The following is a 26,973-nucleotide window of genomic DNA, read 5'->3' on the forward strand; positions in this document are numbered from 1 at the left end:
TCCTTGTGACGATTTAAGCTACAGTGTTTGCAGGGATAGGGACAATTACTTGAAGAATTACGTTCTGAACGACGTTCCTTCCTGCTCAGACCTCCTTACCTCAGACAACCTTCTCGCCATTTCAGCCCTCGGCCGCGCAATGAGCCAGCTCCAGATTCCTTCATTCGGCAGAAAAAAGAACCCTCCCCGAGTTACAGTTGCTGCTGCTGCGGCAACCTCTTCTCCTGCCTCGGCTTCTTCTTCGGCCACTATTTCTGACACCACTCCGAACGTAGTGGCTGCTGATCCTGCCGTTAGCGTTCCTTCTACCAATCCGAACGCACCTCCTCAGGTCAATACTAATCCTGCTGTTACTGCGGTTGCTCAGGATAAAGAGCGAGGCAAAAGGCCTCATCCTGACGGTGCAGCCAACCTTGATGATGCATCTCATACAAGAAGGATCCGAATTTCTGGGCCGGGTACTCTCTTGCATCCCCCAGTCAATTCTACTGCCCCCTCTGGGCCTACTACAGTTGCGGCTTCTGCTTCAGCTTCTGTCTCTACCTCTGCCTCTGCCTCTGCAACAGCACCATGGACTCCTCGATTCGCCCGAACGGATGGGACATTCGTGAAGACGAACGAGACCATGTTCAAGGATGGTCAAACCGCTATGGCATATTACAGGGGCATGTGGACTCCCAGGGACATTGAAACCGCCAAAGGTCTATCCCAGAAGGAGGTGTTCAGCCGTTTTCCCTTATCTGCCATGGAGGTAATTTTTATTCTCCCAATCAGAAAGATCTTTATGCTTAACCCCCTCTGACTATGCGATCGGTTTAACCGGTGTTCATGCACATCTCTGCAGACCCTGTTCGGTATGATGGCCATGCAAAAGCAGGTGGAAATTGGGAACGCCAAGGCTCGAAAGTTCTCTGACAGCCTTGAGGTGGCCCATAAAGAGAATAACATCCTCGCCACCAAAAACACAGAACTGTTCGTCCAGCTTGGAAAAGTTGAAAAAGAGAAAGACGCTCTGAAAAGGGAAACCGATTCTCTTCAGGATGAGAGGGATGCCCTTCACCTTGAGAAGAGCGTTTGGCAGACCGAGCGCAACTCGCTCAAGGACGAAAAATCTGAACTCCAGCGCCTTCTGGCTGACGAACAGTCCACTCGGATGACCTTCGAGAAGAGAGCCCTGGAGGAGCGTGACGCTCTGCTTAACACCATTAGTAAGGTGAATGGTGGTATGCTGGCTCTTCACGCCCGGTTTTCAAGGGTTGGGGCTCTCAGGTATGCTCAGGGGTACAGAGAGGGTTTCTCCGACCGTGCTCCTGCCGACGGGCAGACTGGTTCCACTCCGGACGAAGTTGATAAGGATCTAGAGATTAATCCTCCAGGAGTCTATGTTGATCCAGACTCCACTCCTGCTGAACACATTGTTGATGAGTGTCAGGAGATTGCTTCCTCTAGGGTCACTACAGTTCCCCCCGTCGTTCAGCCTCTGGACGTTCCTCCTCTCTCTACTATGGTCCCCTCTTCAACCGCTACTGAGATTGGGCCCCAACAGAATGATTCAGTTATTCATCTCGACTCCCCACCTCGTGAGGATGGGATAACCAATGAAAATGAAGAGGCGAGTCAACACAATCAAGAGGCTGACAGAATAGAGGCAGCCAGCTAGGACTCTTTTGATATTTCAATTTCCTGCTCCTTTATAGTTATGTCATCTGTATGCTTTATCTTTTGTAACCTCAGATCATATCATGAATGAGATGACAAAAATATTGACTTTATCTGTGCATGGGCGGTAACAACCAGCTTCACATTCATCTACTTTGCAATGTCTGGCACTCGGCTTATAATGCCAGCTGCCACTTACTTTTTGTTTTTGAACAAATGCTTAACAAATGATTAGCTGCCACTTATAGGAAAGTGCCTAGTGCTCGGCTAAAATGCCACTTGGCTTTTTATTTCTTAACAAGAGTTTGGCGTTCGGCTCATAGTGCCAGCTGCCACTTATTTTGCTGGCGCTCGGCTAGAATGCCACTTGCCACTTGGCTTTTTATTTCTTAGCAAGAGTTTGGCATTCGGCTCATAGTGCCAGCTGCCACTTATTTTGCTTAAGTGCCCGGCGCTCGGCTAGAATGCCACCTGCCACTTGGCTTTTTATTTCTTAGCAAGAGTTTGGCGTTCGGCTCATAATGCCAGCTGCCACTTATTTTGCTTAAGTGCCTGGCACTCGGCTAGAATGCCACTTGCCACTTGGCTCTTTATTTCTTAGCAAGAGTTTGGCGTTCGGCTCATAGTGCCAGCTGCCACTTATTTTGCTTAAATGCCTGGCGCTCGACTAGAATGCCACTTGCCACTTGGCTCTTTATTTCTTAGCAAGAGTTTGGCGTTCGGCTCATAGTGCCAGCTGCCACTTATTTTGCTTAAGTGCCTGGCGCTCGGCTAGAATGACACTTGCCACTTGGCTCTTTATTTCTTAGCAAGAGTTTGGCGTTCGGCTCTTAGTGCCAGCTGCCACCTACTTTGCTATCTGTACTTAATCAATCTCTTAAAGAGGAATATTACTTTTATAAATCTCAGAAACTTGTACATTCGCTTGTATTCAATTGAAAATGAACAAAATTCAACATTGAAACTCTTAACTTTCTATTGATAATACCTCTTTAGAGACGTAGCATTCCAAGGCTTGTTAACCAGCCTTCCGGTCATGGTCTCTAGGGTATATGGCCCCTTTCCTATGACTTCTGCAATTCTGTATGGACCTTTCCATGGTGGCATCATCTTTTTGACTATCCCCACCTTCTTTTTCAGAACCAGATCACCTGGTATAAAGTCTCTGTGCTTTACCTTTTGGTTATGGCTATTCGCAAGCGTCTGCTGGTAGGATGCGAGCCTTACCGCCGCTGCATCTCTTTTTTCCTCCAGCAAATCGAGGTTAAACCTCAACATACTGTCATTATGCTCTCGGTTCCATGCCAAGCTTCGAGCAATCGGGACCAAGTGCTCGACTGGTATAACTGCCTCGGTACCATACGCCATGGTGAATGGGCTTTCTCCGGTCGGTCGTCTTGGGGTCGTTCTGTAAGCCCATAGGACGTTCGGCAATTCATCTAACCATTTTCCTTTCTTTTCTTCTAGCTTCTTCTTGATACAAGCAAAGGTTGTTCTATTTGTGACTTCCGCCTGTCCATTGGCCTGTGGATGACTTACTACCGCCAGTTTTTGATTAATTCCATATTCCTCCAACAGCCCTCTTACTTGCTTACTGTCAAGGTTGGTCCCATTATCCATGACGATCGACCTCCAAACACCAAACCGGCAAATAATATTACTCCAAATGAATCATCTCACATGAGTTTGAGTAACGCTCGGGTATGGCTCTGCTTCCACCCACTTAGTAAAGTAATCTGTAGCCAGCAGCACATACTTGTTCTGAGCTCTTGCAGTTGGTAGAGGACCAACTACATCCATCCCCCACTGTGCGAAAGGCTATGGTGTGGCCATTACGTGCAAGTCCTCAAGTGGTTGGTGAATCAGTGGTCCGAACCTCTGGCACTTATCGCACCTTCTGGACAATTCTTCCGCATCTCGCGACATGTTCGGCCAGAAGTACCCTTGCGTCATTGCTTTGTGCGCTAAAGATCTCCCCCCTGAGTGGTTTCCACATACACCTTCATGAATAGCTCATAATATCTGCCGAGCCTCTGTGGGAGTGACGCACTTTAAGTACGGCCCAGAAAAAGACCTTCTGTATAACTGGTCATGCACTATGGCATATTTTGCAGCATTCGATTTGATTTTCCTAGCTTCATCTTTTTGCTCAGGCAGAATACCTCCCCTGATGTAAGTTATGATCGGATCGCCCCAACTTGGCTCATATGGAATAACATTTACTTGCCAAGGATCTGGATCCGAAGGCTCTGCAAAAATGGACGGCTGGGTTAATATTCCTACTGGAATTACCCTGGCCAATGTTTCGCCAGAACCCGAAGCACTACACGCTAGCCGGTCGGCATCTTCGTTATGCTCTCTTGGTATTTGGATGAATTCAATTTTCTCGAAGTTTTTGGCCTCCCGCACAATAGCAGAATGATAGGCCTCCATTGTTTTATCTTTGGTTTCGTACTCGCCATTCACCTGCCGAACAACTAACTGCGAGTCACTAAAGACAATCAAATTCCTGACCTTCAACTCCTTGGTCAGCTTAAGTCCTACCAGCAGTGCTTCATACTCTGCTTCATTGTTGGTTGCTCTGAATTCAAGCCGGAGCGCTTGACTCAAGGACGTACCTTCTGGTGTCTGCAATTTGATCCCAATGCCTGCCCCCATCTGATTTGAGGATCCATCGACGAAGAGTCTCCACAAATAACCTCTATGTCTTCTGAATCACATTCCAGTAGAAAATCTGCCACTGCTTGCCCTTTGATTGTCGTTCTGGGTTCATATGTTATGTCAAATGAACTTAACTCTATGGCCCACTTCGTCATTCTTCCTGAGAGGTCTGGCTTATGCAGGATTATTCTGATAGGGAAGGTGGTTAGAACAATGATAGGATGGGAATCAAAATAATGCCTGAGCTTTCTTTTCGCATGCACTAGTGAGAGTATCACTCGCTCGGCCTTTGAATAACGTCGTTCAGCCTCAGTCATCGTTTTGCTAACATAGAACACTGGATATTGCTTCCCTTCTGGACAACGGATCAGAACGCCACTTGTCGCGATGCCGGATACCCCGAGGTATAGAAATAATTTTTCTCCTGGTTCTGGAGCTGATAGGATCAGAAGGTTCTGCATATATTCCTTCAAACTTGTTAATGCTTTGCGCTGTTCATCTCCCCAAACTTGTCTGCCATGGCTTCGTATTGTGTCAAAAAATGATTTGCAACGGTCTGACAGTTTTGAAATGAATCGGCTCAATGCTGCGATCCGTCCCGTAAGTGTTTGCACTTCCTTGACTGTTGTCGGCTCGGCATTCTTAGTCAGAGCTTCTGCTTAGACTGGGCTAGCTTCTATGCCTCTATGATAAACCACGTGTCCCAGGAATTGACCAGAAGTCACGCCGAATGAACATTTGGTTGGATTGAGCTTCATTCCGTAGTGCCTCAACACATCAAATACGTCCTGTAGATGTTTCAGATGGTCAGCTTTCTTCTTACTTTTTACTACCATGTCATCAATGTAAGCTTCCACGGTCTTTCCAATTTGTCTCTTAAAAATTTTGCTAATAAGCCTTTGGTAAGTTGCTCCGGCGTTTTTCAGTCTGAATGGCATGACTTTGTAGCAATAAGTCCCGCACTCGGTAACGAAAGAAGTTTTCTCTTCATCAGCAGGGTCCATGGGGATCTAATTATAACCGGAATAAGCATCTAAGAAGGTTAAGCGCTCATATCCAGTAGTAGCATCCACCATTTGATCAATTTTCGGCAGCGGAAAGCTATCCTTGGGACAGGCTTTGTTTAAATTAGTGAAATCGATACACACCCGCCATTTCCCATTCTTCTTCTGCACAACAACAACATTTGACAACCAGTCAGGATAACACACTTCTCTTACAAATCCCGCGTCAAGCAGCCTGTCAACCTCCTCGGCTATGATCTGGTTACGCTCTGGAGCAAACCTTCGCTGCTTCTGCTTTACAGGTCTTGCATTGGGATTTATGTTCAAAGAGTGACAGGATACGGAAGGATCGATTCCAGGCATGTCTAGGTGGCTCCACGCAAATACATCGACGTTCTGAGACAAGAAATCAACTAACTCATGTTTCTCTGCCATAGCAAGTTGTTCCCCCACTCTGGTTGTTCGTTCGGGTCGGAACCGATCGATCTGTACATCAACCAGGGGTTCTTCGGTCAGGTCCGATGGCTCCTCCTCCCCATTCTGCTCGGGGGGAGGTTCCTGTAATTGTTATCTTGGGCTTGCCGAACAGATGGGTGTTTTCCCTTTTCCAGCATGCTTCAGCGTTACCGAATAACATTCTTTAGTTGCAACCTGGTCCCCATGGATGTCGATTACCTTGGCTCCGTCTGGCCCAGACATCTCATTACTTGATGCAATGTGAAAGGAACACCTTGAACTCTGTGGATCCACCCTCTGCCCATCAGAAGGTTGTACGAGGGATGGATTTCGACAACCACAAAGGTCTCCCTCAGAACCCTCTCTGCAACGCGTACCGCTACCTCCACTGTACCGATGGGTTCCACTCGTTTTCCATCAAACCCTAGTAGAGGATTCCCGGTAGATTTGAGCCGGTCCGGCTTGATTTCGAGCCGATCAAATGTATCCCTCGGCATGTCGTTTGCACTACTTCCAGGATCAATCAGAACTCTACATACCAAACATTCGGCCATTGTCAAACTAACGACCAACGGGTCCTAATGAGGGATCTGAACACGCAATAGATCTGTTCTGTCAAACTTTATCTGTGTTGATGCGCTCTGTTGGTGCAGAGTGTTCACACTGCCCACCCTTCTCTTCATCCGTGCATGGCGAAGGCGTGTTCGAAGCAGTTCATCTGACTCCTCGGTAGGCTCAGGCCGACCGTGAATTGCATTAATTATTCGGACTGGTTGCGTATTGTGAGGGTTCGACTTCTGATTCCTCTTCACGTGCTCCATTGGCCGGTTTTGTTCCGCCGCCGGGCCTTGAATATAACTTGCGAACTCCCCTCTGGCTATCAGCATCTCTACCTGTCTCCTTAAGTTCCTGCATTCGTTAGTCTGATGGCCAAAGTCAGAATGAAATGCACAATGCTTAGACTGATCCCTCTGTTCGAGGGGTTGTCTGATTGGTAAAGGTGGTCGGAACTTATCTTTATTTTCTTGGTACAGCCTTGCTAAGGTAACTTTCAATGGAGTAACCAGCTCTTCCTCTCTGGGCCTCTTCTCAGATTTCCACGAGGAATGCTGTGGCTGAACCTGCTTTCGTCTGATCTTTGCTTTGGTTTTGTCCTCTGTTGATATGACGGATGTTTTCCGAACGTTTGCTGCCTCTTCTTCTTCCAAGCGCACAAATCCATCGGCTCTTTCATTTAGTTCATCCATAGTCTTCGGCGTGTTCACTACCAAGCTTATGTGGAATGGAGTGCCACGAGTCATGGCTAGTATAAATGCTTGAACCGCCGTAGAAGGGTGACATTCAATTACCATACTCTTGGTAAGGTTAAACCTGGTTAGGAAAGCTTGGAAGCGCTCATCCTCATGCTGCTTCATTGTGAATAGGCTTGAAATGTCTTTTGCCGGACGCTTATTTCCATAATATTGGCTTATGAACCGATCACATAAGCTTCGGAAACTATCTACTGAGCCCCTCGGCAGGTTCTTAAACCAATTGAGGGCTGGTCCAACTAGACTTGTAGGGAAACACTTGCACATCAAGGAATCATTCTCAGTGTTCAGAGCCATTTTCAACTGGATGTGATACACATGATCAATCGGATCGGTCGTTCCGTTGAACAGGATGAAAATGGGCATGGAAAATTTCCTCGGACTTGGAGCATTCAGAATTTCATCAGTGAACGGTGAGTCAACCGTTCGAGCTGCTGAACGGAGGGCTTCATTTTCCCTCTGGAACCCCGCGGTTGCTCTTTGATCCACAGATCTCCTTTCTGAGCCGCGATAGTCGAACGTCGCCATGGAAGGCCGATAGGTCGGATCGAATGACCTGTCCTCTACGAACTCTCTGTGCCATGGAGGTATAGCTTTGTGACGATCAAACTCCATTGCTTCACCTCGGCTGAGCGTCTCTTGATGTGGATCAAAGGTCATGGCTTCGTTTCGCCTGATCTGTTCGCGCCGTGGATCCACATGAGCTGATCCTTCACGATCATTAATACGGCGGGGATTTGGCGGCAAATCGTTTGGCCGGACTTCCTCGCGGTGAAGATCTGTCTAATTGTTCCCTACCTCCTCGCCGTGATGTGCCGCATCGGTATGTGTAACTTGTTCTCCAGCCGAGAGCGGTCGCGGAATCACCGGGACTTCTTGACGCTGCATTTCAGTCCTTAAATCTGCATTCTCTCTCCTGAGAGCTTCGATCATGCTCATCAACTCATCAAGCTTCGCCTGCTGGACATTCTCTACCGTATTGGAGTTCTCACCCCCAATCATCATTCCAGAACGGAGCAAAGGCATGAATCGTAAGTTCAACTCTTGATTGGAGCCTCTCCAATGTGAATCACGGTAGATCTGAACTCAAATGTTACAAGTTTTGCTTTCCTTTCAATAGATCAGAGTTGTTCCGGCGTTTGAGCTTGCCGGATCGAGTCGCGATGGAGTGGATCACGGCTACGTAAACCTAATGCCAATCTCTCAGAATCAATCAAGAATCCAGAATTTCTTCAAAAGCCAACTGCAATCTCTTAGATCCGGACTAAACTACCACAAATTAAGCTTCGTCATCATCAATCAGTCGGAATCAACATGACGTTGATCAAACAAGAATCAATCTTCCACGTTTCCCACAGACGGCACCAATTGAAGATGCAAGAATTTCTTCCAATTTTTCTCTCTCTAAAATTCTTACACTTCAACAGAATGAAAAAGTCCCAAAAAACCTCCCCTCTCTATACTCGTATGGTCTATTTATAGACCATCACCAAAAATCTCACCAACTTATTGTATAGGACTCTTATTCTAGGGCCTTCTTCCTTGTGGGCCTAATTTCATTATGTGAACCTCAGATGTTGGGCCCAACTCTCAGTGTTGTGTTATGGGCTGAGCTCGATTGTTCGGTCCGATCCTTCTTGCGTGGGTGTTGGGCTCATTGCGGTACCCTTTTTGCTTGGGTTCGGACCTACCATTCAATCTGATGCCTCACTCGCAGGTCGGGTCGGGTCGAGTCTGGTCCAATCCGCCTTTAGCATCTTCAGCTACACTTTTGTAAAGTCTCAAAACCATAGTGAAGTGTATGCATTTTGCAAGCCAAGGTCATGTATTGTAAAATATAACTTTTGTCGGTATTTTGAGGGGAAGTGAGACTATGTAAATATTTTGTGTTGAATGGACTGATGATGATGATGGGCCATCTTGAGGAGATTGTTGATGTGGTTGTTTTGGGAATGTATTATATATATATTTTTTTACAGGTTGGATAAGTTTTGAAGGGCCAAGAAAGGCCATTCAATTTTTTTTTATTTAAGCAAGTTGTTGTAGGCCCCTTCTTAGCAGAGGTCATGCCGAATTTTTTTTGATAATTGGTATTCAGTTTAGGGTCGTTACAACCTATACCAGCACTAGTGGTTCAAGTTGATACTTGGGAAAAAGCTAGGAGTTCTTTCACAAAGGGAAGCCCACCTGAGTTCTCAGGCTCCACCGATGCGAAAGCAGCTCATCAGTGAAACGGGACATCGAGCGACATCTTCGTCTGGTGCAGTGCACGGAGGTTCAGAAGCAGATGCTTGCTACCTTCAAGCTGGTAGGAGATGCACTACAGTGGTGGGAGTCGGTTAACACCGCAGAAGAGATGATGTCATTGACTTATGATCAATTCAGTGCACGTTTTGATGAGAAGTACTTTCCTTATGCAGTCAGGGCAACTATGAAGACAGAGTTCCTCAATCTGGATCAGGAAAACATGACAGTGGCAGAGTATGAGCAGCAGTTCACGCGCTTATCTCTTTTTGCTCCAAAGGAGATGGATACAGAGGAGAAGAAGCGCAATAGTTTCGTTAAGGGACTTATGTGGTCTATCAAGCGAGCTATTACAAGTAGTCCAGCCTAAACTATTTATGCTCAGGTGGTAGACGCCGCTCTACAGCAATATCAGTTGACCGTGGACTTCAGATAAGCACGGGGTGAGAAGCGAGGTGACAGAGACTCTGCTAATCAGTCAGTTGAGAAAGGAATGGCAATAGACACCGACAGAATGACAAGGGCAAATTCCAGGGACAACAGTCTTGGAAGAAGTATAAGGGTGGTTCTGATGCTCACATGGATGGGGCACCTATTCAGAGGCAGCAGAATGGGGAATCACAGGCAGGACAGGGTCAGCCACAGGCTAACCGACAGAGGAGGCCATTTAGTACTTTCCAGGATAGTTGCTACACTTGTGGAGAGTATGGTCATACTTCCAAGCAGTGTCCTAAAGCAGGACAGGGACAGCATGTGCAGCAGGGGCAGAGGGCGCCAGTACCTTTACCCGCTCCACAAATTCCACGAATTCAGGGACAGACATATCCGACTTTACCAGCACCACCACAGCCTCAGGGACAGGCATCGCAGCAGTTGCATTATAGCAGGGTGTACAACCTCATGCCACAGTATGTTCAGGCGCCTCAGGCTGTTGAGGGTATGTTTCTTATTCATGGTTCACAAGGACATGTTTTATTTGATACGGGTGCTACACACTCATTTGTATCTCAATCTTTTGTTGTTTTATCTAGGATGATGACGCGGGTATGCAGTAGACCTCAAGGTATTTCTACACCTTTAGGCAATACAGCCATTTTACATGAAAGTGATGGGCCTGTGACACTAGATATTGGTAGACTCAGATTTCTAGCCAATCTATTGGTCCTGGACATGCACACTAATGATGTGATACTTGGGATGAATTGGTTATCTCACTACCATACCTAAGTTAATTGTTATGATAGGTCTGTTGTTTTCACCGTACCTGGTCAGGATATGTACGTCGTCGCTATGCCACGTTCTAATGGGGTTACTAGCACATAATTGTTTCATATGGAGGAGGAAACGGAGGAAGGGACTACTGTATCTTTGGATAGCATACCAATTGTACAGGATTTTTTGGATGTATTTCAGGAGATTCCAGGTTGCCACCTAGTCGAGAGATGGACTTTATGATTGACTTAGCTCCAGGCACTACGCCTATTGCTAGGGCACCATACAGGATGGCACCAGTGGAGATGAGAGAGCTGAGGGATTAGATTCAACAATTACTCAGCCAAGGTTTTATTCGTAGGAGTACTTCACCCTGGGGAGCACCGGTTTTGTTTGTGAAGAAAAATGATGGTTCGCTTCGCCTGTGTATAGATTACAGGGAGTTGAACAAGGTTACTATTCGTAACAAGTATCTTTTGCCCAGGATTGACGATCTTTTGATCAATTGAAAGGAGCTACATATTTCTCTAAGATTGATCTGCGTTCTGGATATCATCAACTCCGGGTTAGGGAGCAGGATGTTCCGAGGACAGCGTTTCTCACTAGATATGGTTCTTATGAGTTTCGTGTCATGCCGTTCGGATTGACTAACGCACCAGCAGTCTTCATGGATTTAATGAACAAAGTCTTCAGGGCTTATTTAGAACAGTTTGTCATTGTCTTCATTGATGACATTTTGATTTATTCAAAATCAGAGGACGATCACGCTAGACATCTTCACATACTCTTACAGACGCTTTGTGAGCACCAGTTATATGCCAAGTTCGAGAAGTGTGAATTTTGGCAACGGTAAGTGAAGTTTCTGGGTCACGTGGTGTCAGAAAGGGGAATAGCGATAGATCCATAGCAGTGGTTGAGTGGGGACAACCTAGTTCACCTACCGAGATTCGGAGTTTCCTCGGATTAGCAGGATATTATCGTAGGTTCATCCAGGGGTTCTCAAAGATAGCAGGACCACTCACTCATCTGACTAAAAAGGGTGTACGATGTGGGATGAACACTGTTAGAAAGCTTTTGATGAGCTAAAGACTAAGTTGACTTCTGCACCTGTTCTGTCTACTCCACAGAGCGGGATTGAGTATCTTGTCTACACAGATGCTTCTTTGCAAGGTCTTGGATGTGTTTTGATGCAGGAGGAGCGACCGATTTCATATGGATCCCGTAAGCTTAAGCCTCATGAGCTTAATTATCTAACACATGATTTGGAATTGGCAGCTGTGGTCTTTGCCTTACGCATTTGGAGGCATTATCTGTTGGGGGAATCCTTCAGATTATTTAGTGATCATAAGAGTCTGCAGTATTTGTTCACTCAGCGGGAACTAAATATGAGACAGCGCTGATGGTTAGAGTTTGTGAAAGACTATCACTTCTCTATACAGTACCATCCAGGGAAAGCGAATGTGGTGGCAGATGCACTCAGTCGCCAACTTGTTGCTAGTCTTTCTGCTTTATTCACCACTGAGTGGAATGCTTTGAAGACGATGGATGAGTTGTCGGATGCTTTCATGGCTTGTATGGTAGTTACACCTTTTATTATTCATAAGGTTTTGAAAGCACAACTCACGGATCAGCAGTGCATTGACAGAGTTGCAGAGATAACTTCTGGGGAGGTCCCATTTTACTATGTTGGGACTGATGGAGGTTTGAGGTACAAAGGACGGTTAGTGGTACCTTCTGCTGATGATTTGAAGAAGGATGTGATGACTGAGACTCACCACTCTGAGTTTTCTGTTCATTCAAGAGGAGACAAGATGTATCAGGATATGAAGCGGCAGTTTTGGTGGGCAAGTATGAAAAAAGACATTGCTATTTTTGTCTCTCAGTGTAGTACTTGTCAAATGGTTAAGATTGATCATCAGCGGCCGCCAGGAACTCTACAGCCACTACCTATACCGGAGTGGAAATGGGAGAGCATTTCTATGGATTTCGTGGAAGGATTGCCTAATTCTTTTAGGAATCACAATTCCATTTGGGTCATCGTTGATAGATTGACTAAATCAGCTCATTTCTTATCTATTAGCACTGATTTCACTTCGGAGCAGTTGGCGAGACTTTACATTTCAGAGATTGTGAAGCTGCATGGCATTCCGATGTCTATTATATAGAACAGGGATTCGAGCTTTGTGTCAGGACTTTAGAAGAGTTTTCAGCAGGCTTTGGGTACAGAGTTGCATCTTAGCACTGCTTATCATCCTCAGACTGATGGATAGACAGAGCGGGTTAATCAGATTATGGAGGATATGCTTCGTTCGTGTGTTCTTGATTTCAAGGGCCACTAGGAGAATTATTTGCCACTTGTGGAGTTTGCATATAACAATAGTTTCCAGAAAACTATTGGTATGGCACCATTTGAGGCATTGTACGGCCGACCATATTGATCGCCTGTTTGTTGGATGGAGGTTGGTGAGAGCAGATTTTTAGGTCCTGAGTTCATTAAGGATACCTCTGAGAAGATTGCTCTTATTAGGGATCGCATGCGCACGGCCCAGAGTCGGCAGAAGAGTTACGCAAATCGTCGTACTCGTGCATTGGAGTTTCAGATTGGGGATCAAGTTTTACTCAAGGTACCTCCTATGAAAGGAGTAATGCGCTTTGAGAAAAAAGGGAAGTTGTCACCGCGGTTTGTCGGTCCATTCATGATTACAGATCGAGTTGGTGCTGTAGCTTATCGGTTGGCACTTCCGGATAATTTGGATCGCGTACACAATGTGTTCCATGTTTCTATGTTGCGGAAATTTCTGCGAGATGAAGATCGGTATCAACATATCAATGATGGGGAGATTGAGTTGCAGCAACATATTTGGAGCCACCGTGTTGTATTGTCGACCGTCGGGATCAAATCATTCGTAATAAGGTTATCCCTTTGGTGCGTGTTCAATGGAGTCATCACAATGAGGCTGAGTCTACTTAGGAACAGGAGGGTGTCATTCACTCGCAGTTTCCTGAAATATTGGAAGAAGGTAAGAGCGAATTCCGAGGACGGAATTCCTTTTGTTAGGGGGGAAGAATGTAATACCCCTAATAGTCCTGGTATTTAATTAATTGTTTAATTGCATTTTTATTTGCCTGTTTATTTGAATTAATTGATGAATTATTTTATTTAAATGAATTGTTTTATTTAATTGTATTTGCATTTTTCTTTAATTGAAGTAATTGTGTTATTATTATTTTCTTTCATTGAAGTAATTGTTTTAATTATTTAAATGCGTTAATTGGATTACATTAGGGTTTTATAAATGTTTAATTTAAGTTTTATTGTTCTTTTATTATTCACGTGGTGGCCGACTAGGATTAATTAGGGTTTTCCGTCTCTAATTATAAGTGGACTAGGGTTTATATTAGTCTAAAAATATACAGTGACAAGTCTGTATAGGGTTACAAACAAACCCTATTCACGTATTGAGAGGCAGAGAGAAACAGAGAGTGAAACTTGAGAGATTAACAGAGGGGTTCAAGGAGGACGGAACAGATTGCTTTTGGGTTAAACCAAGAGCAGAACGGCAATCTAGGAAGTGGTCGGAAAACTAAGAGACGGAGGTTTAAGGTTTTGAACGGAAACCTAAAGGCAAGTTCCTATTCTAACTCCTTCCCTTAAACCTGTGTTCTGTGCATGCCTAGGTAGACTCCAAGGATTAAATTAATGCTAAAACATATCTTTTATGCATGATTAAACTGTATTAAATCTCGTTGAATTAAACTGGTTTAAGTTTTCTTAAAGTTTTTAACTGAATCCTACTGCCGTTGTTTTAAAAGCTTGTGTTCAATTCATGTCATGGTTGTATAACAATGTTTTATGATTAATCTGGGACTGAGATTGAACCCTAATAACATATATATAAGCAGTACAGAGGGTTTAGATAGCGCCGGAGGCGAAGAAGACAATCAGAACAGGTATAACGGCTCATAGGGAGAGAAAGACGGCTCCCTGAATGAGGGAGCCAGCTCCCTCAATGATGGAGCAGGCTCCCAGGAGTGTGGAGCCAGTTCCCAACTCCTTAGAGCAGGCTCCCATTGTTATGGAGCAGGCTCCCAAGTGTTTGGAGCAGGCTTTCAACTTTTGAGAGCCTGCTCTCACCCAGAATTGCGTATTAACTGTTTTAAAGTTTTGTTTGGGTTATACAGGGCATTTTTAATCCGTTTAAATTGTATTAAATGATGTAAGTAATTGCTATGGACCTATAAAAATATGGGGAACCATTAATTCATAAATGGATTAAAGAATGGAGCAATATGAGTTTAAGGAAAAACGTACATGTTGCACTATTTTGTTAATTAATTTATTTACTGGAACTTGGAGATTCCTTTATATATGATTTGATACTGTTTAATCATATTTCAACAGAGTTATAAGTATAGTGAATTATCTGCAATTAACTATGCTTGCTTTAGATTAAATTGATATTTAATTTGCCGTTAACTGTATCAATTTATGGACAGTTTGGAGGATTTAAATGCTTAGATTTATTTTAGCGATTTAAAGGATTGGAACATGATTTTTAGGTCTTATAATGAATGCCTAATATCGTCATATATGTATTAAACTGTATTTATGCATATCCTGGAGAATGGTTGATGAATAACTATTACTGTTTTATCAATTATGTTGTTTCGAGGATTGTATGCATTGGTATGGAACGGTGGCTAACTAGGGATGGATTAGTTCAGACACTAAGTCCTACCTATTCTAGATTAAGGTATGGATTAACCATAAAGGTTAAGTCCTACTCATATTGGTGTCAGGTCAATAATTAATTGAATAACATACTTTGGTTTCTGGATAGATGGTTATACCTATGTCAGGCCACTATATCAGATGGATGATATTTGGTATTAGGCTTATACGAACTTTATATATTTATAGTTATGGTGCCATGGTATGAGCTTGAGTCTCAGGACCATGGTTAGGGTGCTTATATCGCCTAGGATAGATAACTGGACAAAGTTGCTGTTCCCTGATAGGTCTAGGTACACATAACCACGTTATGTGCGATTTGCATGGTATCTCTACTCAAGCTAAGACAGACCTATTGGGCTAGTGAGCGTCCTATAGTGTGTATTTATACATATATGGACTATTAACACAGAAATTGGGAAAAACTGGAGTATATTTCATTACTTTCTAATACAAAGCAGCTTGACCTTTATAGGCTGAATACAATCAGATCAGAATCCAATAAATTAAGGAATATACAATCAAATCCCTAAGATCAGAAAATAAAATAAGTCAACCTAAACTTTAATACACCAGCTATATTAGCCTGTAATTAGTACAAAATCAGACAGTTAATATTTTCCAAATTTATCTAACAATTACATAAATCACGTAATTCTCCAACACTCCCCCTCAAGCTGGGGAATAAATATCTTCCATCCCCAGCTTGCAGACAATTCTTTGAAACGCAAGACTGGCTAACCCTTTGGTTAGTACATCAGCTAGTTGTCCTCTTGTTGAGACATACGGAGTGCAAATTAGTCCATTATCGAGCTTTTCCTTTATGAAGTGGCGATCAACTTCCATATGCTTGGTGCGGTCATGTTGCACTGGATTATGTGCAATATTGATGGCTGACTTGTTATAACAATATAACTTTATCGGCCTCTTAACTGAAACTCCAAGATCCTTCAGGACTATTTTCAACCATAATAATTCACATATTCCTAAAGCCATGGCACGAAATTCAGCTTCTGCACTTGACCTTGCAACTACTGGCTGCTTTTTGCTCCTCCATGTAACAAGATTCCCACCTAGGAAGGCACAATAACTAGAGGTTGATCTTCTATCTGACACTGAACTTGCATAGTCTGAGTCTGTGTAAACTTCTAAGTTCAAGCACAATCCTCTCTTGAACAATATGCCTCGACCTGGACTAGATTTTAGATATTGCAGGATTCTGTATACTGCTTGGAGATGTACTTCCTTTGGGTTGTGCATAAATTGGCTCACTGCACTAACTGCATAGGCAATGTCAGGCCTGGTATGAGACAAGTAGATTAATCTTCCAACAAGTCTTTGATACATTCCTTTGTCAACTGGCTCATCATCAACAGCTTCTCCACGCTTATGATTCGGTTCAATGGGAGTCTTCACGGGCTTACAGCCTATCTTTCTTATTTCTTTCAGTAAATCAATAATATACTTTTGTTGTGAGACGAAAATTCCTTCTTTGGAGCGAGCAACTTCAATTCCCAGGAAGTATTTCAGCTTGCCTAGGTCTTTTATTTCAAATTCCATGGCCAGTTTAGCTTTAAGAGTTTCCCTTTCAGCTTGATCATTGCCAGTGACAATAATATCATCTACGTATACAATGAGGACTGTAACTCCCCCTGAAGAAGAGTGTTTTATGAACAAAGTATGATCACCTTGACTTTGTTTGTAACCCATTGCTAACATTGCTCTTGCAAACCTGCCAAACCAAGCCCTGGGGGATTGCTTCAGTCCGTACAGTGCCTTCCTTAGTCTGCATACCCTATTCTTCTTCGGAAAACTAAATCCTGGAGGAGTGTCCATATATATTTCTTCTTCAAGATCTCCATGCAGAAATGCATTTTTTACATCAAACTGCTGCAAAGTCCAATCAAAGTTAGCAGCCAGAGACAATAAAATTCTTATTGTGTTCATTTTTGCCACTGGGGCAAAAGTTTCTTGATAATCAACACCAAAGGTCTGGGTATATCCTTTTGCTACTAGCCTTGCCTTGTACCTTTCAAGAGACCCATCTGCATTGAATTTTACTGAAAACACCCATTTGCATCCCACAGTTTTTTTTCCCTTCGGTAATTCGACCATCTCCTAAGTCTTGTTCTTTTCCAGTGCGTCCATCTCAACTTTCATGGCCTGCTTCCATTCCCTGCTGTTTAATGCCTCAGAAAATGTTTTAGGAATGGCTATTGAGTTTAGCTGAGTAAGGAAGGCTCTATGTGAGGGAGATAATTTTTCAAAGGAAACAAAATGAGAGAGTGGATGTCGTGTACACCTTCGGGTACCTTTTCGAACTGCAATGGGTAGTTCTAAATCAGTCTCATCAAACACAAGAGTGGAATTGTTTACCTGAGTAGTGTTTTTCTCCTGAGTGGTTTCTTTCCCAAGCATAGGTTCTGACTTTTGGGCTTGCTTCGGATTAGTCTTGCCTCCCTTCCTTCTCGAAAAAATTTGAAGTGGTTTAGTGACTACTGGATTGATTGATGGAGTTGGATTTTTAGGAGGAGATTGTGGTTGAGATTCAAGAGATGTCACACTTGGATTTTGAAGCGGAGGAATATCAGAACTGGGATCTGAAGTAGGTAGTGAAACCTGGGAATGAATGTGATCCGGACTTGGAGAAGCCGCGGTAAGAGGGGAACCAAAGGAAACCGAGGCAGGAGTGGTTGCAGAACTTGGACTCAAAGATGGTGGTGATAATTTGGGCATAAGATCAAAATCGAGGACATCGGCATCATCATCCTTTTCATCACTTGTTACCTCCCCCTGAGGAGAAGGATGATGAAAGAAACTCTCATGTTCAACAAATGTGACATCAATTGAAATGTAGGTTTTCCGAGTAGGTGGATGGTAACATTTGTAACCTTTTTGAGTTGAAGAGTAACCTATAAAAATACATTTAAGTGCTCGGGGATCAAGTTTGCTTCGATTGTGAGCATGAACATGAGTAAAGATAACACAACCAAATACCCGAGGAGACAACCTGTTTGGAGTAAGGAAGTCTGGAAAATGATGTGAAAGTGTTTCCCAAGGACTTCTAAAATCTAAGACTTTGGTAGGTAATTGATTGATGAGATGAGTGGCTGTAAGAACGGCTTCCCCCCAAAAATATTTTGGAACTTGTCTTTGAAAAAGAAGAGCACGGGTAGTTTCAAGAAGATGTCCATTCTTTCTTTCGGCCACCCCATTTTGTTGGGGTGTGTCAATGCATGAGGACTCATGAACTATTCCCTCCTGATTCAAATATGGTGAAAGAATTTGGTTAAAATATTCTCTCCCGTTGTCTGTCCTCACCCTTTTAATTTTCACCCCAAACTGTGTTTTTATCATGTTATGAAATATTGGAAAGATATTGGCTACATCAGATTTTTGCTTCATGAGAAAAGTCCAAGTTACCCACGTACAATCATCTATAAAAATGACAAACCAACGTGCCCCAGAATAATTAGCAACCCGTGAAGGACCCCAAACATCACTGTGCATCAAATAAAAAGGAACTGATGATTTATTATTGTTCAAAGGAAACACGTTTGTGTTTAGTAATTTCACAAATATCACAATGAAGTTATTTCAAATCAACATTTTTAAACAAAGAAGGAAACATAAGACTAAGAGTTCTGAAGGAAGGATGACCAAGCTGAAAATGATGAAGGAGAATTTTGTCTTTATTTGTGAAGGAATCAGACAAAAGCACAGATGAACAACCAATTCCAGTACTCACTTTTCCACTCATAGGCTCGAGACAGTAGAGACCATCCTTTTCTTTAGCATGCCCAATCGTCTTCCCCGAAGCTCGGTCCTGAAACACACATGAATTTTTTGAGAAAATAAGATTGCAGTTCATATCCTTGGTGATTTGTTTGACAGATAAAAGATTGGTTGTCAATTTGGGCACATATAAAACATTTTTAAGACACAAGGAAGGTCCTAAGGATATGTCCCCCTGTCCTGCAAAAGTAACTAAATTCCCATCAGCTATGGTGATCTTTTCATTACTTGGGCATGGTTTATAAGAAGAAAAAGATTGGGATGAGTTGGTCATATGGTCGGTTGCGCCTGAGTCGACAATCCAAAAGTGTGGGTGGATTAAAATATTATCTGAGACACTAAGAGCATGAGAACTAGAATACATACCAGAAAGTGCTAATGAACAGGCACCTGCAGGTTCTTCGAGTGAATTAAGAAGGGATCGGAGGCGATCAATGTCTTCCTTACAGAATTCTCTGCTGCTGGAATTCGGTTGATCACTGGTATTATTAGTGCTATTTTGTGCAACGTGGGCTTTTCCCTTTTGCTGCTAGCTTCTTCCTCCGGAATTCCAGTTTGACTGATTCATGTTTTGTGGCCTTCCATGTAGCTTATAGCAGGTGTCCTTCGTATGACCAGTTTTCTTGCAATAGTTACATACCAGATTCTCTTTGAATGTCCTCTTCGGGTCAGATTTCTTATAATCAGTAATAGCTGAAGACTTCTTCTCCAAAGTTCGCTCACTAGCAGCGGTTGTAAGGAGTGCCGATCCTTCCAATGGCTGCGAATCCAACATAACTCCTCTCTTGCTCTCTTCAGCACGAATAGTTGCAATTGCTTCATTTAGGGAGGATAATCCTTTCCCAAAGTCTGAACTCTTACAGTATCGAATTCCGGATTAAGGCCTGCTAAGAAATCATAGATTCGGTCTTTTTCTATGAAAGCCTTCAACAACGCAGCATCCTCACTGTTCTTCATCTCGAGAACCTGGTAATAGTCCAAATCGTACCACAAATTTTTCAGAGTGTTAGCATACTCTGTTACAGTCTTGTTCCCTTGTTTTGTGGCAGCTAGCTTCACCTTGATCTCGTACACCTGGGCTGCATCATTTTTCTTCGAATAAGTTTGTCTGATCGCCTCCCATATCTCTTGAGCGGTTGTCAAAAACATGACAGTATCACTTATCTCGGGTACCATAGCATTCCATAGCCATGACATGACCATTGAGTCCTCTTCGTCCCAAGTAGCAAACTTTGGATCTTCTTTCTTAGGCCCTTTTCCAAGAAGATGGTTGAGCTTGCCCTTCCCTTTCAGAAAGGTTTGAACAAGTTGAGACCACTTTAAATAGTTCGTTCCATTCAGCCTATACGCAGCTTGAATGTTCTGTAGATCTCCAGGAACCTGTTGTTGGATTGTAGGTTCCTCCGATTGAGAGCTGGTTTGTGTAACCTCTGACATCTCTTTTTTCTTCTGTAAAAAACTGAACTCCAAGCTGCTATGAAATCTGTAAATGATGAAATATTTTATCCCAGAAAGAGTACCTAGTGCTCTGATACCATAACACAGAAATTGGGAAAAACTGGAGTATATTTCATTACTTTCTAATACAAAGCAGCCTGACCTTTATAGGCTGAATACAATCAGATCAGAATCCAGTAAATTAAGGAATATACAATCAAATCCCTAAGATCAGAAAAAAAAAATAAGTCAACCTAAACTTTAATACACCAGCTATATTAGCCTGTAATTAGTACAAAATCAGACAGTTAATACTTTCCAAATTTATCTAACAATTACATAAATCACGTAATTCTCCAACAACTATTCTAGTTATTGTTGAGCTATCTAGGATGTATCTGCGTATCGGGTTTCTGTAAGGATTATAGTAGGATAGAACTTGCATGTGGGCCTGACCCACTCTTATTTTTCAGGTGTTCGTCAGTTCCAAGGTTAGAGCTTGGTCGTGCAGAGCAAATAGAGACACTCACTCCTCCGACTAAATAAGACTGCTTTCCATGTTTAGCTTTATATTTTGTTTCAGTTGTTTCCTTTTCAGTTTGGGATTTTATTAGGGGTCCACTAGATGGATTCCCGAGTTGTTAAATTAAACAGAGGTTTTGGATTATTGGATTTTAATAATTTTATATTGAGGATTTTAATTTAGAATTCTTTCAGCTTTATTATTTTATCCTTATTTCTATTTTGTATTCCGTGCTGATTTACATATTAATTGGTTGGTATCCCTCGGATTTGTGCTCGGACTTAATCACTCGTGGCTCTAGAATCGAGGGGTATCACATCTTCACACCTTCACAAACGCCGGTGAACAATGCAACGAAGACAACGGCGACCCAGTCACAAGCAACGGCCAAATCAATAGGCAGCGACCTCTGCAACTTCCGCCAAAAAATGCAAATCGATGAACCTCACCTCTACAAATCAAGACAGTAGATGTCGGCGAGCTCGCTGACAAACAAATAGGAGCTGCAGGCGACGACGAACGAGGCAGAGACGACGATGAACAAGCTTCAGATCTGACGACGATGAACGAGGAGCTGCCGGCGACGACAAACGAAGCAGAGACACCAACACCACAATCGCAATTCCGATCTTATACAAGAACAACACAATTATAGACTCTCACACCCATGAATTTGTGTAGCTCTGTGAAGATACACAGAAATTTTCCGAATTTAGAAAGAGAAACTATGCACTTCAAATAATTTTTTCCAACCCCTTTTCCCTCTTCTTTCCGTCTATTTATAGACAGTTACAACCATTCCTGAAGCTTTCTAACTGATTTTCTCGTGATGGGCTGGCCTTATTTAATTTCTTTTTATTTGGGCCTAACTTCTTTTATCCTACTGCGAGTTTCTCTACTATCCTCCTGGACCTGGGCCTGCTCAGTGAGGACTTGCTCCATTCCTCTTGCTCTTACCCGACCCATTCTCAACAATCTGGGTCTTATCAAGCCCAGTTCATTTTTGGTATCCTCATCTGCCCCCATAATCTCTCCCTAATTAATTAGAGTGAGATTATCGAAAAGACACAATCATGATTTAACGGCTCGGAGTGATGACATGGGGAATCGAACGGCTGGCCAAAAGACCCATACCTTGAGATCTGCTGCGCCACTTTCGCCTTAACCCTTTGAACACTGAGTTACCTCCATTTCTTCCCTTTAAAAAACCTTATCCTCTCAATCTCTGCCTTTCTTTAATCTCTCCCATCGTCATCATCCCTCGTCGTCTTCCCCGATTACCTCTGTCATCCCCCTGCATTTTCCGGCGAGCTTTTCTTTGCGATTTGGCTATTGTATTGTTGCAGGGTACTTCATGAACTCATTTCCCAAGGTCAGTTTCTTTCTCTTACTCTTCTTTTTGAAAGAAAAACTTTTATACCCAAAGATTCTTCCCCCTTTCCATGGCCCCCTTAATTTAGACGCTATTCGTTCTGAGAATAGCATCCCGAATGACATTTCCCTCAGAATCTACCCCACAAATCTGGATGAGAGATCTGGTGAGGGTCTCCTTCCTGGGGAAATTTTGTTCTCTGCTATTCACTTAAACATAATTAGGTTCCCTCTACACCCATTCTTCTGCTATGTCTTCAACAAATTGGGGCTTTGCCTTCTGCAAGTTAACCCTAACTTCCTTAGGGTAATCTCAGTCCTTCTGCTCTTGAACCGTGATAGGGATCTCAATCTAGATATTATCGATCTTCTTCTTTGTTACCGAGTTAACAGAATCAAGCCCAGTGAGAAGTATTTTCATTTCTATCCTATTGAAAAACGATCCATCTGTACGGACAAGCTCTCTTTCGAAAAGGGTTGGAGACAAAATCTAATTGGGGTTAGTGGGAATTGGCAAACTCTGTTCGGCCAGTCCTTCCCTGTCCCTACCACCTTTGGAAAGTGCTCTGTCTCTGGCTATAAAAAGCTTAAAAAACATCCCACTGAATGCTATTGTGAAAATTGCCTTCCCCGTTTCTGTACTTTTCTTTGTAAATGTCTTCAAATACATCATGACGAACTGGTTTACAGCGTTTGCAGGCCAGGCTTGATGTCCTTCAGGAGAGAGTGCTGAACAACATCCCTTCAGCTACTGACTTGCTTACCCCTGACAATCTCTCTGATATCTCTCTCTTAGGATCTACAATGGAGAGTATTCAAATCCCATCCTTCAGCAGGAGGAGGCACTCTGCCCCCACTCCTTCTGCTACACCTATCATCCCAACGACTTCTTCAACCGTTCCAACTCCGAAACTAATTACTTCAACTCTCCCAACCCCGGAACAAGTTATGACTGTCCCAGTTGTAACTCAAGTTACAGATCACTCTACTGTTGGGACCTCTGCATCTGCCCCTGCTGAAGCTCAAGTTGCAGAGCCCTCTGCTGAGGCTCAACCCACTGCACCGACCAATGAATCTCCTAACATTCTGACTGAAACTTCTTCAGATGACACTCAAGATGTTGGGGGTTCCTCTCAGAACCATGGAAGACCTCCTCCAGTCCGAGCTGGCATGTCACAGAAGAGCCTGGGCAAAAGGCCAATGCCCGAGGGTGGTCGTGATCAGAGCGATATCCCACCAGCACAGAGGGCCAGGGTGACCTCTTTCAGGATCACTAATCCTTTTCCCCCCCTCAGTTATTCATACCGGAGGGTGAATCCGCCAGGACCTCTAGTACCACATCATCCGTTCTTCTATGGCGCCCCTTGCTCAGCCGTGAGGATGGCTCGACCATTGGCCCCACAGATTCTATATACCAAGACCCTCTTACTTCATTTGTTTTTTACAAAGGCTTCTGAACTCCCAAGGATCTTGAGATCCAGAACAAGATGACTTTTAGTGAAATGTATCGGCGATTTCCAGCTGCTACCGTTGAGGTAACTCTTCTCCCCTTGAGATATATTTCTTTTTCATTTTAATTATTTGACGGTTGAACTGACCAGAATACCCTTTTCTCTGTGCAGACTCTATTTGGGATGTTTACCTTTCAGAAGAGCATTGAAGCTCTGAACAAGAAACTTAAATCCCTATCTGCTGGCCTTAAAAGATCTGTTGAATCAGAGAACTTGCTTGAGGCCAAGAACTCTGAGCTCCTGGTTAAGCTGAATGAATCAGAGAAGGCAACGGCTGCTCTGACAGCTGAGAGGGATTCCCTGACGACTAAGAGGGATGCTCTAGCAGCTAAGAAGGATGCTTTAAAGGCTAAACGAGAGGCCCTTAAAGCCGAACGAGACTCCCTTCAGGATGAAGTTGACGTCCTGAAGACTGAGAAAAATGTTGCCCTTACTGAAAGGAATTTGCTGAGGACTGAGAAGGGTGACCTTCAGCTTACACTTATTGCTGAACGGTTGACCCATGCAAACTCAAAAGAGAAGTTCTCAAATGAACGCTCTTCTTTGCTGAACATCATTGGCAAAGTTAAGGGTGGCATGAGAGCTCTTCATGCCCGCTTCACCAGAACAAGTGCCCTCAGGTATGATAAGGATACCAAAAATGACCTGAGCTTGATAAGACCCAGATTGTTGAGAATGGGTCGGGTAAGAGCAACAGGAATGGAGCAAGTCCTCACTGAGCAGGCCCAGGTCCAGGAGGACAGTAGAGAAACTCGCAGTAGGATAAAAGAAGTTAGGCCCAAATAAAAAGAAATTAAATAAGGCCAACCCATCACAAGAAAATCAGTTAGAAAGCTTCAAGAATGGTTGTAACCGTCTATAAATAAACGGAAAGAAAAGGGAAAAGGGGTTGGAAAAAATTGTTTGAAGTGCATAATTTCTCTTTCTAAATTGGGCAAATTTCTATGTATCTTCACTCTAATACCATGTTCAAAATCATGAGAGAGAGAGAGAGAGAGAGATTTCTATTGTAAATTTCACACTAACCCTAATAAGCCTACGTAGGCTTATATAAAGGATACAAGACTTACTTAATAACACAAGGGCCCTACCAACTATATGTAATTACATAATGACCCAACATATATATATATATAAAACATTCTAACAGTCTTAAACTAGGATACTCCGTGTTTAATGGAGGTGGATTCCATTCTAATTCGCGATGGATGGATTAATGCAAATCCCCTCAATCCTCAGTTTGACTTGGTCAAACCCATGATTTGTGTCATTTGACCAAGGATTCCTATGGTATGACAGATAAGTAAGAGAACTTGAAGCATCCCAAACCCTTGCTCCAGAATCAATTAGGAGATTGCGAGTGATTTAATAGATATTTGAGATTGGTGGGAAAGCTCACTCACATGTCCAAGATTCTACTTGAATTTCCGAAGCTGGGAACTATACTAAAACACTTATGATGCACTTTAAGGGGTTATTGCTTGATGCAATGCTAAAAGCTTGTAGAGACACGTGCGGGAACATGAATTCCAGTCCGGAGAGCAGCCAATTTGTGAAAAATCATGTCAAACAGTTAGGTTTGTCTCCAGTCTTCCCATTTCAATTCCCAGAGACGCCAGGTGAGACATGCATTGGGTAATGCCTTTTAGTTTATGCATACAGTTTATTTATCTCATATGGAAGCAACCTTTGAGATTCTTTAAAACTTGAGAGTTTACCTAGGAAAGAGGCATCTATTTGCTAAATACCAATGTATTGGCATACACCAATTCAATTTGGATGTACTTAAGATCCAAATCTATTTACAGCATTTATGTAAGTGGCATCTATTTGCTAAATACTAATATATTGGCATTTACAAATTCAATTTGGATGAGCTTAAGATCCAAATCTACTTACAGCTTTTATACAAGTCACAACCTAGTCAGCTTGAGAAAAGAAAAAATAATTTCTACTTTCCAGATCAATAGAAGCTGAGTTCAGAGCAATGGCATACGAAATTCATGAATTCCCAATTGTTAAACATCATGACAAAAGAACTGAGCTTTTACCTAAAGAATATGAATGTTTAATGCAACAGTGAAGCAGCCATTAGCATTGCAGTTTTTGATGCAATACAAGAATACTTATTTAAGAGAAATTAATTGCCCACATATCTCATGCATATATGATTCTTCTTATTTCAACTACTATAAGCACTACATAAATGAAAAGATAGGCATAGCAAATTTTAAAGGATGGAAACTCATACCAGTTTACCATAACAAACAAAATAAAGTTGATTTACTAGATTCGCCTGTTCTATAATCACTTCTCCTGGAAGAAAAAATTCTTCATGGACATTGATTGCCTGCAATATCAGAAAAGTAAGTAGTGCTGACTTCCACCAAGTGAATGAAGCTACGCTCTTAAATTTATTACATCCATTATGTACCAGAAGAACATGACTATGGGATAATAAACTGTTACAGTAGACAAGAAAATTCAAACAAAGAAAATCATCTCAAAAGGACACATTTTTCTCAAGGCATGTCATAAAACTATTTGTTCATATAATCATAATGACATGGCATATTGAATAAGTGATGAACATACAATATAATCAATTTTCAGATTATTCCAACTACTCTTGTCAAGAACAATAATGAATTGAACACAACTAGACATTTGGAGCAAGTTCATGCTTTCAAAAAACTCAGAAGAGAAGACATAGAGTCAACTTGAAGAACTAAGTTCCCTCATTACTAAGACAGATTGTAGAGAATATATAGAAATGAGGAGTGATTAAAAAAAAAAAAAAAAAACTTAAAATATCTTCAATTTACTATGGACTACCTAAACCCCATAATGTGAATCTTAAGATGTTTGAAACTATGTCACATAAAGGAGCAAGATCGAGAAAGCGTCAAAGTCTAATTTTTTTGAAGCTGGAGCACCCTTAGAGGGCCTATACATTTACTTGTATGTACTTATTCAACGTAATACATTATCATTTTAGTTTATTAAATACTATTTTTGGTTTTTTTTTTTAAATATAGAGTGACTATTTAAATCTAAT

General features: G+C 42.6%; 1 protein-coding gene across 2 annotated transcripts in view; it reads right to left on the reverse strand.

Moving 5' to 3' along the window:
* Positions 1-26,973, reverse strand: part of LOC132286004 (potassium channel SKOR-like) — a 68,626-nt gene that overhangs the window by 20,546 nt on the left and 21,107 nt on the right. For both annotated transcript variants that reach the window (XM_059788257.1, XM_059788256.1), the window contains exon 7: positions 26,167-26,265. In XM_059788257.1, coding sequence (XP_059644240.1) covers positions 26,167-26,265 — 99 coding nt within the window. The remainder of the gene's footprint in view (positions 1-26,166; positions 26,266-26,973) is intronic.

The sequence above is a fragment of the Cornus florida genome, unplaced genomic scaffold, assembly GCF_030987335.1.
Source record: "Cornus florida cultivar Cherokee Brave unplaced genomic scaffold, ASM3098733v1 CherokeeBrave_3.0.0_Hap2_Chr11, whole genome shotgun sequence".
Taxonomy (NCBI): Eukaryota; Viridiplantae; Streptophyta; class Magnoliopsida; order Cornales; family Cornaceae; genus Cornus; species Cornus florida.